This window comes from Danio rerio, chromosome 17 (assembly GCF_049306965.1).
Source record: "Danio rerio strain Tuebingen ecotype United States chromosome 17, GRCz12tu, whole genome shotgun sequence".
Classification (NCBI taxonomy): domain Eukaryota; kingdom Metazoa; phylum Chordata; class Actinopteri; order Cypriniformes; family Danionidae; genus Danio; species Danio rerio.
The window spans coordinates 27200882-27218259 of record NC_133192.1 but is presented as its reverse complement, the minus strand read 5'-3'; the positions used below and the strand labels follow the sequence as shown (position 1 = coordinate 27218259).

General features: G+C 34.8%; 1 protein-coding gene across 6 annotated transcripts in view; it reads left to right on the top strand.

The window, feature by feature from the left end:
- Positions 1 to 17378, top strand: part of hhat (hedgehog acyltransferase) — a 106867-nt gene that overhangs the window by 24092 nt on the left and 65397 nt on the right. For 5 of the 6 annotated variants that reach the window (XR_012392766.1, XR_012392767.1, XR_012392765.1 and 2 more), the window contains 1 exon segment: positions 7273 to 7308. Coding sequence is in view for 3 of the 6 variants with exons in the window: in XM_073927339.1 (XP_073783440.1) it covers positions 7273 to 7308 (36 nt within the window). In the remaining 3 variants the exon portion in view is untranslated. 6 annotated transcript variants of the gene reach the window in all.

The following is a 17378-nucleotide window of genomic DNA, read 5'->3' as shown; positions in this document are numbered from 1 at the left end:
ACTAGAAGAATCAGTATTTTTGATTGATTCAGTGACTCAATCATTTGCTTCATTAATCAACATTTTTCAAGAAATATTTTAAATTCATGATTATGTGACATACATGTTAAAACTTCACTTTTTCTTTATTTAATTTTTTTATTGAATAAACCATTTAAATGTGTAATTTAGGGGTCAACAAACTTGGTTCTGGAAGGCCGGTGTCCTGCAAAGTTTAGATACACAGTTTTAAGTATACCTCAAGGCCTTATCATACACCCGGCACAATAATAACAGTTTTCTCGCTAGTGAAGCGTTCAGTTTTGTAAATTGCAAATGCGACATAGCCGCAACTGATTCTTAAAGGGAATGGAAGATGAGACTCTGATTGGTTTATTCTCGAAATACACTCATAGCTCATTAAGAGAATAAGCACAATCCTGTTAGACCATGTACCGCGGTGCAAAAAGTATTTTTCCATTCTTAAAATAGCAAAAGTGGATTCGGACATGCCCTTTACGCTTTTGTGCAATATGCTTTAGACTTTGCGCCAAGATCATTAAAATAAAACCCTAAGACTTGATTAAATTGTTCAGTTGTGTTTGATTAAGGTTGGAACTAATCTCTGGAGGATACCGGCCCTCTAGGACCAAACTTGGTGACCCCTGGTGTAATCCAATATGTCACTTAACTTCCCTTGCTTTATCACTAGAAGAGTGTGTTTTTGAACAAATCTTTTCAATGAATGTTTCAGTAACTCATTTGAAAAATTTGCTCTATTACTGCAACAGTCAGCTTTTTATAACTAATGTCTTGAATGGATGATTCTGTGATCTATGTATACTAGATGCTTCCTTACCTAAACAAATGTTTAGAACACATCTCTCGATTGAATGATTCATCGACGAACATATTAATGATTCCATGTGAAACAAATCAGTCTGTGTTTTGATGACATGATGACAATCAGGCTGATGTCTTAATGACATGGCTGCTTGGCATGTCCAGATGATGTAGAGAGTGACCTAAAGTACATGCAAATCTTAAGTGCGTACCCTGTGAGTAACGCAACAGTCTGCGATGTGTTCTGATTGACCTGCTTTTTGCTGGGAATTAAGAATAAGGAAAATTTGGTGTTTGAGGCTCACGGTATGTCATAGAACTCTTATTATTAGACAATGCCTAGGTATACCCAGTTTTTCATTATAGGGCATTATAGGGAGTCCTGAAAGAACGCTTTCTTTGCCATTTCAGATATCTTTATTAAAAGATGATTTGAGTCATTGCAGAGGCAATGAGACTTTTGTCAGGTAGTGTAAGTGCACAAGTATATTTAATTGCTTAGTGTGTAGCGTGCCATCTGGGACACAGCAAGTGGTTATTATGCACAATGCAAATTATCTGATCAGAGTTTGGCAATATTACAGTCATCGCAGTGTTAATAGAAATCCCAGTGTGACCACAGCATAATGCTCAGCTAATTATTTTGTTGTTGTTGTTTGTTCCTAAATCACCCTCAGTCGTCTGTCGATTTTTGTGAAGACCAAATTTTCTATATTTATTGACAAATTTTCCTCATGGCGACCATTAGCTGGTCTTTTACGACCCATTTTACTACCCTGATAGAGACACGAGGTCTTCGCTATGCAAGCAAAACTGGATCTCTAACAAACACAAACATTCTCTTAATCTTGGTTCCCTTTATCAGCTCACCTGTAGATTAGTGGGATCATGATGAAAACATTGTCTGAGCTGTAGTAGTGTTTACAAACCGTTCCCGTAGGGTCCGCTTTGTCAGATGATTTCCCATGCAGAGAAGCCCTATATCTGAAGGAAACAGCAGGATATTGAGTGAATCTGTTCCAATGTTGATCTCACTTTTAGCTTCATGAATCACCCATCTGACTCACAGAGCTCATGAATGACACCAGACAACAGATTCCAGCTCAGATTGTTCTCGGTGTCTGTTTTAATAGCTTCTTGTTTCTGTGCCACACGCATCCAGTGGAGTCAAATTGGCAATTCAGAGGGATTGTGTGGAGTTGAATGGAATGGCAGTTTTGTTATTGTGGTGCTGCAGGCCTGAAATATACAAATAGGCTGAATGTTGCAATTTCTAAAGAAGGAATGTAGGTTTGTAGCTTTTTAAAATGTATTTTAATTAGCATAATTGGCAATTGCATTTTAAATATGTTTGTTCTTACTGGAAAAGAGCTAAAATACTTGTAGCAATATTAGTTTTTATGTGACTTTAAATATAGTTAATTTATTCATTCATTCATTTTCTTTTTGGCTTAGTCCCTTTATTAATCTGGGGTCACCACAGCGGATTGAACCGCCAACTTAACCAGTACATGTTTTACGCACCGGATGCCCCTCCACCTGTAACCAATTACTGGGAAACATCCACACACACACACACACTCATACACTACGGCCAATTTTAGCATCCCCAATCCACCTGTACCGCATGTCTTTGGACTTGTGGGGGAAACTGGAGCATGCAGAGGAAACCCACGAGGACACAGGGAGAACATACAAACTCCACACAGAAATTCCAACTGACCCAGCCGAGGCTCGAACCAGCGACCTTCTTGCTGTGAGGTGAACATGCTACCCACTGCACCACCGCGTCGCCCACAAGTATAGATAAATCTAGAGCTATATTATTCTGGAAGTCGAGAATCAGAGTTTTTTTTAAACAATGATCACGATGCTGGTACAATTCTGAAAAGACAACTAAACAAAATAATGTCATTAACAAGAGGATCTAACAAACTGTTAATTGATTCAATTTATTTCCAAAAATATCAAACCATTTGAATGAAGTAAACAAATACTCATGAGAACTTCTGTTTCATTACCAGAAGAATCAGCGCTTTGAATCTTTTGAATAAATGATTCAATTAATGACTCCTAAACACTTCTCTTGTTTCATTTGTGGAAGAATTGTCATTTTTTAAACGCAGAGTTATTGCATCACCTAAATATGTAGCGCTTTTGAACAAATCTATTTAATAAATTGCTTAAAGACTCCCTCATGAAGTCATAACCTGTTTAACTAGAAGAATCAGTATTTTTGATTGATTCAGTGACTCAATCATTTGCTTCATTAATCAACATTTTTCAAGAAATATTTTAAATTCATGATTATGTGACATACATGTTAAAACTTCACTTTTTCTTTATTTAATTTTTTTATTGAATAAACCATTTAAATGTGTAATTTAGGGGTCAACAAACTTGGTTCTGGAAGGCCGGTGTCCTGCAAAGTTTAGATACACAGTTTTAAGTATACCTCAAGGCCTTATCATACACCCGGCACAATAATAACAGTTTTCTCGCTAGTGAAGCGTTCAGTTTTGTAAATTGCAAATGCGACATAGCCGCAACTGATTCTTAAAGGGAATGGAAGATGAGACTCTGATTGGTTTATTCTCGAAATACACTCATAGCTCATTAAGAGAATAAGCACAATCCTGTTAGACCATGTACCGCGGTGCAAAAAGTATTTTTCCATTCTTAAAATAGCAAAAGTGGATTCGGACATGCCCTTTACGCTTTTGTGCAATATGCTTTAGACTTTGCGCCAAGATCATTAAAATAAAACCCTAAGACTTGATTAAATTGTTCAGTTGTGTTTGATTAAGGTTGGAACTAATCTCTGGAGGATACCGGCCCTCTAGGACCAAACTTGGTGACCCCTGGTGTAATCCAATATGTCACTTAACTTCCCTTGCTTTATCACTAGAAGAGTGTGTTTTTGAACAAATCTTTTCAATGAATGTTTCAGTAACTCATTTGAAAAATTTGCTCTATTACTGCAACAGTCAGCTTTTTATAACTAATGTCTTGAATGGATGATTCTGTGATCTATGTATACTAGATGCTTCCTTACCTAAACAAATGTTTAGAACACATCTCTCGATTGAATGATTCATCGACGAACATATTAATGATTCCATGTGAAACAAATCAGTCTGTGTTTTGATGACATGATGACAATCAGGCTGATGTCTTAATGACATGGCTGCTTGGCATGTCCAGATGATGTAGAGAGTGACCTAAAGTACATGCAAATCTTAAGTGCGTACCCTGTGAGTAACGCAACAGTCTGCGATGTGTTCTGATTGACCTGCTTTTTGCTGGGAATTAAGAATAAGGAAAATTTGGTGTTTGAGGCTCACGGTATGTCATAGAACTCTTATTATTAGACAATGCCTAGGTATACCCAGTTTTTCATTATAGGGCACCTTTAAACTGTTTAGGAGTTCAACAGAACAACCAGTGTACTCGCCAAATATTTTTTAATGCGTTTCTGAACTTAAACGGTAAAGAGATGCACAACCGCACATGTTTCATTAATATGGAATGAAAGCGCTTCTGCTTTTATTCTCCTGGCCTTCCCGGATGACTTTATTTCCCCAGAGCTGAAGCGGATTTCATCAATAGCTGCTAATGAATGCTGGGAAGTGCTGGAATGAATCAAACGCTCCTGGACAATTTGATTTAGGAGTCATTATGTACCGTAGACCCCAGACCCAATCCATCCCTCTCCAGACACTCTCTCGCTTTTGTTTGGTCTCATTCGCTCTCTCTCTCTCTCTCTCTTTATCCAGATGGATGAATTTTGTGGTACTGATGAGTTTGATGGCTTTACGCGTGCTCATGAAAACTTCATGTCAGGGCTTCCGAGCAACCATCTGCTTGCGTGTGTCCGTTTCTCCTCAAACAGGCCTGTTTTTAGAAGCAAGCAGCATCATCTCTTTACTGTTGTCTCTTGGGTCTGGGTGTATTTGGACTCAGTAAGTGACAGACTGAACTACATACTGTTTGAAAGCCTTATGGACAGAAAACCGTCTGTTGGTGTCACTTTCACATTGTGTGTTTGCTCTAATTGGATACAGTGATAGTTTCTCAAGAGATAGCTGTAACACTGTCCACATCCATTTAAACATTAGTCCGTTTTTCACTCTGAATTGTAAAATGAGAATTTTGACCTGTCCATCCATTCATCCATCCTTTCACTACCAGTTGATCGATAGCAAATAGCATTATGGCCGGATGAGGGATGAAATGTGGAGAGATGGATGATTGGAGGTGAAGTGAAAATAATAATAATAGAAACTGTAGCTGTAGTGATGACCTGAGGACATCTGCTCACACCTGCTCAGAGAAACAGGAGGAACTGAAAGTCCTGCAGAGAAACAAATTGAGAGTTAGAAAGGGCCAAATCAATATTTTGGCTGTCATGGTGGTTTGATACAAGCTACATGTCAAAGAGCAAAATGAGAAACCGTGTGTGATCAGGAAACGCAAGAATGAGCCCAGTGTGACCTTATCTTGTTTGTTAGAAACATACAGTATTTGATAAAGCCAGGGTCCAAAAGAACACAGTAGTGTATTTTCTAAAGATTCCAGTTATTTTTCTTAAGCAATAATATGAATCATTTATTATTTTCATTTATTTCAGCCAATTTCAACCTGATTGTTTATTTATTCATTCTTTTTTTTATTCTTCATAATTTGATTGTATATATCTATTCATAATAAATTAATGTATTGATTTATTATTTATTTTTGTTTAATTTGTATGTTTGCTAGTATAATGTTCATTAATTTTGAATACATTTAGATTAATTTATTAATGGATTTATTGTATTATTTCTTCAATTTACTGAATTATTTATGTATAATAATTATAGTATTTCTAAGACATTCTCCTCATTTCAAATATTTCCCAAATAATATTTAACAGGAACAAGATATTTACATTTTTCGCTTGAAGGGGCTAGTAATTTTGACTTTAAAAAATTTATCTATTTTTTTTTATTGCTTTTATTCTAGCCGAAATAAAACAAATAAGACTTTCTCCATAAGAAAAAATATATTGTTAGACACACTGTGAAAATTTCCTTGCTCTGTTAAACATCAATTAGGAAATATTTAAATAAAGAAAATAAAATTCAAAGGGGGCTAATAATTCTGACCTCAACAGTATATATATATATATATATATATATATATATATATATATATATATATATATATATATATATATATATATATATATATATATATATATATATATATATATATATATATATATATATATACATATATATATATATATATATATATATATATATATATATTTATATATATATATATATATATATATATATATATATATATATATATATATATATATATACAGTATATATATATATACAGTATATATATATATATATATATATATATATATATATATATATATATATATATATATATATATATATATATATATATATATACCTTCTAAAAATCTGAAATCTTGGGGAAATTCTGGAGTCACATCTAAATTTCAGTAGTTATGTCTAAGTAGTAAATAAGCATACTATCATCTCAAAAACATTGCAATAATTATTTTTTTTGGTTCTGGTGAGGACTTGTAAAACTTACTTATAAAACTTATGAAGCTTTTATCACCAGCAGAATGGATAACTGTAATGAACTTTATAATTGGCTTTTCCAAAAAGACAGTCAGACAGTTCCAAGGGTTCTGTCAAAGCACAGTGAATCCACCTTCAGCCACTATGTTCCTCCCCAGCTGCTGGAACCAGGTTTCAGAAATGATCAGATGAGCTCTAATACTAGGCACATTCAAATCAAGGCTGAAAACACATGTTTAGCTGTGCCTTCTGACAGATCACACTATCATGTCTTTCTACTCTTTTTCATTCTTTTATATCCTGTTTTAACACATTTTAATCTGTTGTTAATAACTTGTAATTCTTTGTTGTTTTTATTTTATTGCTTTTTATTTGTGTTTATGTAAAGCACTTTAAATTACTATTATGTATGAAATGTGCAATATAAATAACTTGTCTTGCCTTGTAAAATGTTTAAAAATATGCTTGCATAGATACAGTTTCATAAGCATCATTTCCACTATCCAGATCTATACGAGTCTGATTTTATGTCTTAGACCTGAAAACTCCGTGTCAAGCTACAGCTCAACTAGACAAATGCCAGAACTGTTCTAAGATCAGCCGCTTTGAGAAAATGTCTCCCAGTGCTACATCTGTCTCACCACGTTGGTCCCCGGAGGTTCATTAAAATGGTTTCCTCAAGCATCTCATTTATGCAGATTCACTTTTCTCTTTTTGTCTGTTCTGGATGTTGACTGATCAAACACTTGTTTGTGTTGTGTCATGTCCTGCAGAAGTGCGTGTGTATGTGTGTTTTGTGTTTAACCTCTGAGTTCACTCGTTTCTGTCTTTTGCCTTTCAGACACTTTGACGTGGGGCTTTACAAATGGCTCATCAGGTACGATTCCCCTGTTTCCTCCTATTTTGTGTGGGTGTATGAGAGAGAGATTTTGCACTGCAAGGACATGGTTTTCTCTTGTCGCTGGCTGAAAAGCACATGAATAATAATCATAATCAAAACCATAATCACAAGAACAATTATACGTTGCTGATACATCATTCAGGCATAAAAAACTGGCAGTCTTACATCTATTTCGTTTTGTTCTTGCTAGATTGGGATATTGTTTTTCTGCTTTTGCATTCTAATTTGAGTTTTTGGGAAATTTACTGACATATAATACGCAGATGAGACTTTCTAGGTTTGTATTTAGCAACAGCATCTCTTGTTTAATTTGATTTTAACAGCAAAACCATTTAAAGTGGTGCATTAGCATACATATCTTAAGATAAATGCAAAAATGATGCAATTATCTGTCAGTGAGAGGAATGTTGCTGTTGTTGCTTTGTAAAATGTGCTTTAAGTCATTAAGGTGCAGGTTTTTTAATGCACTTATATGTGGGAATGTGATGTGCTCTGTAAAGAAAATAGTCTCCCCAAATAACTCATTTTACATTTAATTATTCATGTAAATCAGTTAATTATATATGTTTTGGACTCAAAATGATCCAATTTAATGCAGATGAGCCTCATGATAGGGTGTGTTTGAGCACGCTTGAGCCGTCGCTGTTACTGTGTACTGACAACCTATAATGAACAGTTTTTCTTTCAGCAAGATTTGGCACTAGTCATGATTGGTCACCCAAGAGTCCAGAAACACAACTCAGCTCGGTCCCTCTCACTGCAGAGATTGCGCGACTGTTTGATTGCAGTTTTTTTTTAACAAGTAGTTCTTCTATTATGCAAGAGACCGTTTGCTTTTACTGTGATTTAACACTCTGTTACAATAGGCAGAAAATGAGTATTATGATTTTAATGATGCCTTTTCTTTTTTTTTCTTTTTATTCCAGCTTTCAAATTTACATGCACATGTATGGCACAAAAGACAAAAAGTCCAAGTAATATTTTTGTTTCACACGTGAGTTTCTGTGTCCCATTTTTAATAAGAGGGGTCTGGATGCAGACCTGGTGCAGATGCAATCTGAGCTGCATGCAATGCTTTTTAATGGGTACCCCGTCACTAGCTCCATTAAGTGCATTGTGTCTGACATTGCATCGCTGAGAGATGCAGTCTCAGTTTGCATCATAAAGAATGCATTCAAATTGTATTTAATTGCTGTGCCATCATGAATTGTGAAAATAACAGTTGAAATAGCAGGGCTTTAAGACTGTGAGGGACTGGGTCAGCACATATAAGGGGCATAGAAAAAGAATAAGAAATTTTTTTATTAACAATAATAATAATAATAATCAAAAAAGTTTACACAAAAATTCAACAAATAAATAAAATAATAAAACCAATTGAAAAATCTGAAGTTTAAACCATGTGTAAACCAAAAACAGAACTCTCTTAATTGACACGACAGAGCACATTTATACAGGAGGGACTAGTCCACAATAAACAAGAAGGGAAAGGCATAAACTTTATTAAACTTCAAACTACAGATCTAAATAATAATTAAATCAAATCCAAATAAAGTAAAACTAAATATAAATCTGAAGAAATAAGTACATAAAACTACAGAAATTAAACGACAGAAATAAGTAAATAAAACTAAATATAAATCTACGTGCATGCCACAAGGGCCATCACAAAGACCAAGTGAAATGCTCTGCCGGCTGTCGCTCCGACCTCACAGCAAGCGACACTCACACTGTTCCCAATAACGGTCTGTGTTTTTGACTTCAGCAAATCAATTTTGCAGAATGCAAACTATACATTTTTCATGATTCCAACATCCAGCTGCACAAGAAATGTGCAGTCTACCTGAGACGTGGCCAGTAAGGGAAGTCTTCTTTCACTATTGACTGTTGTAATGTTTTCAAATACAGTTAAAGAATTTTTTACGGTATTCTTGGAACTTTATTCTTTTCTTTATTTAAAATATTAAATATAAAACACTAATCTCATTGCATTAAAAACGGCAATATAAAATGTATAGTTGTAATACAGTGAACAACGCAAATAAATAGTAATAGTAAATTGTGTGGTAAACAATATTAGTGGTGAAATATTTTAGTGCATAAAAAGCATTCACATTAGGGTATGATACCAGCCAACAAGCTGATCTAGCAAAAGGCTTGCTATTATCATTATTATGTTTGTTTTTCATTACAGTCATATTTTACGAATTCCTAATTGCCATTTGTTTGGTAGAATTGGTGTACATTTTATTTGTGTTATTAAAGTGTGACAAAGTAACCAGGTTCTCTCAGTCTGGGTGTCTTTGAGCCTACTATTAGTTTGGACATGCCTCCGGTTTTTATTTAGTTTTCAATATGAGTGGCCACTTTCCTTGCAGGAAGTCAAGGCAAATCAATCTCCAGAGCAGCTGGACAGATGTTTACAAGCTGCTGCTTTTTCATTAATGATATTTTATCCTTTGTATAAATACTTTTTTAGAGACTGGAAAAGGCTGGCAGGGAAGGCCTTCAAAAAAAAACGAAAAAAAAACCTCTTCAGGTTGTAGCTTAAACCTCGTCTGCTCAGCTGTTGCATTTCCTGACAGTTATTCATATTCTAATGTCCTCCAGCTGTATGGAGAGATCATTGTGGCCAGGTTGTGTTTTTTTGTGTTGGGTTTGGTATTGTCAGTCTTTGGCAGAGCTGCGATCTCCAAGGACAAAAGATGTTTGATCAGGCTTGTATTAGCATGTATTTAGTATGATGGCCATCTTATTCTGTCCCATGCTGGAAAGTGGCCAGTCTGTGTGAATATGTGCATCGGAAATGATTGGTACAGTATCTGTTTGCACCAGTAACACACAGTAGAAGTCCATCAATTATTTCTTTCTTTTTTCTTTTTTTTTGGTGAACATCAGGGCATGTGACAAAACTGAGATCAATCAGAAGCCAATTTTGGCCCATCACAAGTACTAGCTAGGTTATTGCACTTTATTTTTATGAATCACTAATAGAAAAGAGGTTGTTTAGAGCCCAATGAATAATTCTGTTTTTTTTTTTGTGTGGATTCTGTTTATTTATTTATTTATGAAAAATTTAAAATGATTAATTGCGTTTATAAGCCAATTTTTGCAAAGATACAAATTTTTATATATATATATATATAAATAAAATATATTTATATAAAAATATATAATGATATTTATTTTTTATTATTATTTATTGAACATTTTAGCTTTAGAACTATATACAACAAACACGAGATTCATCCAACATAAAAGTTAAATTATAATAAAACAAAAATAGGGCATTAATAGGTACAAAATCAAAATCAGGATTGAGACATGTCTGATACAGTCTCTCTCATTTTTGACTAAAATTTTTTTTTTCCTTACTGGCACCATTCATTCATTTTTTTTCAGCTTAGTTCGTTAATTAATCAGGTGTTACCACAGTGAAATGAACTGCCAACTTATCCAGCATATCTTTTATGCACCGGATGCCCTTCCAGCCTGTCCAATTTAGCTTTTTCAATTCACCATACCACATGTCTTTGGACTGTGGGTGACTGCTGGAGCCATCATGCGTTTAATTTTTTTTGTCCTTTTTCCACAGATTAGTTTAGAGAGCAATTCTCATCATTAACTATGATTTTATACACTGCTAATTTGCTGCTTATAAAAGTTAGATTGTGGTTGTAAGGTGTAGTATGGGGAATGGTTATGGAATCAAATATTGTCATGGAGAATAAGGCTTTAATATGTGCTTTTAAATCAATATAAAACCAATATGCAAGTAATATGCATGTTATTAATCAACTACTTAATAGAGAGAATTGGTGTTCCCATTTCTGTTTAACAATATAATAGAAATGTTACATTCATTTATTTTGCTTCAGCTTAGTCTCTTATTTATCTGGGGTCACCACAGCGGAATGAACCACCCAAGTTTGTCATAACAGTTGCAATCATATTAATTCATACAAATTAATATTTAAAGTGCAATCATATAATCTTGCTGTTTCCATAAATATTGGAATATCTAAATTTTACATGCTCATTTTCTCTATTTTTACTGTAATATATTACCATCATGGTTGGTGGGGGGTTTCAGTCTGCAGTGCGTAATGATGTAGCCTCACAACAAGAAGGTCGCTGGTTCCAGCTTCGGCTGGATCTCTTGGCATTTCTGTGTGAAGTTTGAATGTTCTCCCCATGTTTGTGTGTGGGTTTCCTGCGGGTGCTCTGGTTTCCCCACTAGTCCAAAGACATGTGCTTTAGGTGAATTGGGTAAGCTAAATCGTTCGTTGTGCATGTGTTTGAATAATTGTGTATGGATGTTTCCCATTGATGAGTTGCAGCTAGAAGGGCATCCGATGCGAAAAACATATGCTGGATAAGTTGGCGGTTCATTCCACTGTGACGACCCCTGATTAATAAAGGTACTAAGCTGAAAAAGAAAATGAATGAATATTACCATCATCTAACACTCATTATTTTTTTTTGAATACTAGTAATTTAATAGCACTGTTTAATGTAATCACATAATGAAATATACATTTTCATGCTCAACTTTGTTGAGATGCAAACATTCACAAGCATTCATTGTAACATTTTTCTTTGTAGTAGAATTCAGTAGAAAAAGAATTACAGTTTTAGTAATCAATAGCCTTAACATATAGAAAAATCATTGGTTTATAAATGCCAGTCAGAATTCTTATAAAGTGGACTCCTACAAAAAGTTTGCTGTAAGTGCAATTTCAGTGTTATTAAATTTCAAGGTTGAGAGGACCCTACACTGTTCGATTAAGTTAACTTAATAGTTTTACTAAGTTATAAAGTTTGGCCAGAGGAGAAAAGGTGACCAACTGAGCCTGGTTTCTCTTGAGGTTCCACCCCCCCCCCCTTACTTTTCCTAGTCCTTTTTGATTACCACTATTTTCAATACCGTGTTTGTATTGATTACAGAACATTAAATAATTCGGTTACTAGAAATGCGTACCTACATCATATGAATTCAGGTGGCTGTAAAATTCGGTCCCACTTTATATTAAGTGGCCTTAACTAATATGTACTTACACAGGAATTAATAGTTTGTTACAATGTACTTATTGTGTAAATGCATGTATTTACTGTGTACTTATGCTTGATTAAATACATGTATGTAATTACATCTGTAATTACTTTTGTAAATATACTATATATAATATTTACATTTGTAAATATACTGTTGACCATTCCTTACACCTTAACCCACCCTTAAACCTACCCATTCCACCAAACCTGTCCATAACCCAACCTCTATCCCAACTCAAATGCACCACAAGTGTTCTCAAATACATTATAAACACAGTAAGTACATTGTATTTATTTTTTGATGTAAGTACATAGTAGTTAAGGACACTTAATATAAAGTGGAACCTAAAATTCATATATAGTTCAGTTTCCACAGCATCCCATTGCTTTCTGAATCCCACCAATCAGAAAAATGTGAGTATAATTACTTCCATACTTTGGAAAGTAACGTCAGTTTTAAATTTGAGAAATGCAGAAATGCAAAAAACATCTCAGCCCCTCCTGAACGTGGGTTCTCCATCTCTTCTTTCATAGTTTTTTCCATCTCTCTCTCTCTCTCTCTCTCTCTCTCTCTCTCTCTCTCTCTCTCTCTCTCTCTCTCTCTCTCTCTCTCTCTCTCTCTCTCTCTCTCTCTCTGTTAAAATGTGTAGTGATTGCATCGTGGCAGAGAGGGATGATCTGCATAATTGGAGTTTGAATGTGGGTAGTGTGTGTGCGTATGTGTGTGTGTTGTAAAGTGTGTTTAGAGAGATCTTAATGTGCTTTTAAATGTGCAGTAATTGTGAAGAGGTGAGTTTTGGAGTGTGGAGATGTGGGAGAGGATCTTGGCGTGACTCACCGCTGATCTTAAAGCGTCCACAGACACACGCCACGCACCTCTCATGTCGCACTATTGTCTGCTTGAACGCCTCGCTTTTAGCCCTGTTGAGTGTCATCTCCTGTCTATTGAAATGTGCTGGTAACAATCGAATCACAGTTCGTATGAGCCTTATATAAGTGCCATATTATACTGCGGTGGCCACAGAGGCAGAACGAGACCTTATTGTTTCCCTTCATAATGAAAATGTGCTCATAAACACTTTTCTCAGCAGGGCAGCATCTTACGTTTGGGCTTTAAAAAGCACCTTAACAAAAGAAAGCGAAAACGAATGCAAAATCCAATTGGGTTTAGTGGCATATCTGTGCTAAATAAGTACTGAAGTGCAAAAAAATTACCTTAATTGACCTGGATGAGGTTTTCAATTCAGAATGCATGGCATAAATTAGACGTTGATGTGATTTGTTAAATGGATTTTCAAGTGCGTTTAGCTGACATTTATAATCGATTCATTTTATAATCTATTTGCAAATCAGGTACAAGTAGAATAGGAAGGATTATTTGCAGTTTTTTTTATTTTTTTGAGCTGATAATTATAATCAAGCTCAATAGAAATGAAATCACATACTTTAGTTAAAATAGTAATGGGAATACTGTCAGATAAGATGAGGAATGCGAGTATAAAAAGTTGCAGTCCATTGTTTGTATTTCTCAAATGTTTTGATTCTAATACCGAATAAACAAGTGTCAAGTGAAAGTTGTGAATCCCTTGCAGAATCGGTGCTAATGTGAACAATATTACCAAAACAGGAGAGATCATACAAAATGCTTGTTATTTCTTTAGTACTGCAAAGGTTTCACGAACCCTCTCTTGGAAGTGTATGCAAGCACTATACAGATTTTTTGTTTTTTATAAAATACATTTTTATGAACACTGTATATTTTACAAAATGTCTTGTGTGTATGATCATAGTTTCATGTCATCCATCATTCAAGGCTGTTTAAGTGATGTTATAGGTGTCTATAAAGTTATGTTTGGTCAAATATTTGACATTGATTCAACCTGACTAGTCTAATCTGTTTCAGTGATGTCACAACATTCCTCAGAAAAAGTATTGATAGAAATACCAGGCATGGAGACTCTTACCTTAAAGGGTACCTATCCGTTTAAGTCATGACATATGAAATACTGTTTTTGGGTCCAAGCCGCTACTCATTTAAATTGAAAAAATATTTGTTTATGACCACTCTTTACTGAATTAAAGTGACATTTAAAGTGAATTTTATATAAAATCATGGTATAAACAACAGTCCCTGGGCTTGCTGCTTCACAGACACCAATATTTTAATAATTTATAAAAAAAAAATGTATCACTTTCTGGCCATCTGATATTAGGCATGGATATATATATATATATATATATATATATATATATATATATATATATATATATATATATATATATATATATATATATATGTATTGTGATTGTGATTTTTACAAATATTACATCGCTTTGTAAACGTTTATTATTACCATTTGTTGCGTCTCCCTATTTGATAGAGCTCTTGGACCCGGGAGCCACTTCACGTGACGTCACACTTTTACAAGATGTAATATATGTCTTTGGCGCATAGCTGTCAACATTGGGATGTGAAATTAAGGCATATCCCTGCTCTCCAACACCATGACAGAGATGTTTATATTTTATTATGGGATTTTGTCTGTTTAAACACACCCAGATCTCAAAGGGTCCACTTTTGCTCCTCTTCATATTACATGTACAGATACTGCTCGGGGAATATCATCACTTTATCACTATGGAGCACTTTCGACAGTCACGTAGATTGAATGATTTGCTGTTTGTATTGATAATGAGACAATGCATGAATGCTTTTAATGAAAAAGAAGGGAATGCGAACATTTAAAAAATTATTTTAAAGCATTTTCAAGCCAAAATAAAAAACGAAAGCATAATCATCTTGAACAGCTTGCATTTATATATAATTTGAGAGCAAGAGGATGTGGTTCAATGGCTCTGTGTAGGTGTTACTGCAACCTTTCATAAAATCAGTAAAAAGTGTTTATTTTGGATTATAGTGGACTAGAATGGTGAAATACGGGAGTGCTGCTTTAGTGTCAGCAGAATGTGATTATTGAGCTTAAATACTCATCAGATCATTTATTGTACCACAATGAAAATATAAATTTTTGTGTCAGCGCTGTTTTGCATGCAGCTTTAAATGCAAATAAGCTGGTTCTCCCCGCCCCCTACTGAAAGTAGAATGAAGTGTTTGAGCATTTCCACTTCATGGACACTCAGCATCAGATAAACACAGCACAATGACAAACAGCGATTTATAGAAACCCAGTCACAATTACAATTACCACATTATTAAGTTGTATTCTGAATGGTTATTTTATGTTGTTTATGATGGCCTCTATTCAGCAATAACGAATAAGCCTAAATCAAACTCCTTTAGAAAGTTTGCTGTTTTCTATTAAAAATGACACTGGAGCTGTGGTGATTCGAGTGTTTTTAAAAAAAAATTGTCTTCGTTAAAAATGTTTTATATCTTATTCTCTGTAAAGTGCAGTTACAGTAAACACAAGACAATACATTTCTGATCTGTAAGACAATGCTAATTTTAGCCTCCTTTGTCATTTCACATTGATTTACATGACAATTAGTTTAAAATCCTTTAAAAATACAAGGTCTGCCTCTTTTTCTTGAGGTGAAGCTTGATCACAAATAGTTGGAATAGATCCATCCTTTAAATGTCTTTGAAAATCTTGCCTTGCATTGACTATTGAAAACAGAAAGCTGACTGAGGACATGACAATAAGTGCCTGTCAATTAGTATCGATGGGCAAGGATAACCACACATCATGGTGTAGTTGGCCTCAAGGTCACTCAACCTTGGAGCTTGGTCACATCAATGTACTTTATGGGTTTATACCACTCTAATATGACTGTGCATTCACTATTTCTACACATATTTTTTCCCCCATACAGCTTCCAAAAGTTGATTTTGCAGGATGGGTGCCTTTTTAGAAAAGAGCCTCTTCAGAGCTTTTTAAACTTCCTGAAAAAGAGAATGATGCATTCTTTGTATAATCCTGGTCTCAGAGCAGAAGATGAATGAAACTGTGAGAATTTCACAGTCAGATAAACATGAGTTGTAGATGAAGCAGAGTGGTTAAGTCTCTCTGACTGCCTTTACCACAGTGTAGTTCCCTTACTTATGAACGTTAAGTTGCTGCCAATTTACATTACCATCCTGTTTCGCTTTTACGTCTTTGCATAAACTGGGTGATAATTGTAGGTACTATCCATAAACCTAACCCAGGTTGTTTGTCTCATTGAAGGGCTTCATAAGGCTGTGCTTCAAAACATCTGACACTGGCAGAATTTAATTGGAAGTGAAATTTGGTCGCAATAGTCATCAGTCACTGATGTCAAACTAGCGATCAAAGGATAGAGATGTTGGCCTAGGATCAAACAAATCTTTAAGGATGTGCAAAATGGGTCTCAGCTGGCCAAATTGTAGCCAATGTTATAGAGTATGGACCCGGCTTTGTCGGTCACATATCTGTCGCATTTAAAACCAGATTGTCTCTTCATGATTAATAGATGCTTTTCATTGTAAAATACTTGCTAAATACTTTATGATGGATATATCAACTGTGGAAAAAGGATCTATTTGAATCAGTTTCATATTTTATTAGTTGTTCTGGATATAATGCCAGTTTTAAGACTGGAACCATAATTTTGAGGAAACTTCATACCGTTTCCTCTTCAGTATTATGTGAACATTGTAAATATTTATTGCAAATTTACTGAAGCTTATGCATATGGACCATGTTTTCCCCGTATCTGCATGGGTTTCGTCTGGTGTTCTAGTTTCCTCCACAGACCGTAAGTCATGTGATATATACTTACTGGGGAACTTTAATAAGTACACCTTACTAGTACCAGGTTGAACCCCCCCTTACCTTCAGAACTGCCTTAGTCCTTAATGGCAGTGGTGTCCAAAGTCAGTCCTGGAGGATCTGTGTCCTGCAGATTTTAGCTCCAACTTGCCTCAACACACCTGCATGGATGTTTTTAGAAAGCCTAGTGAGAGCTTAGCTAGCCAAGGTGTGTCTGATTGGGGTTGGAACTAAACTTTA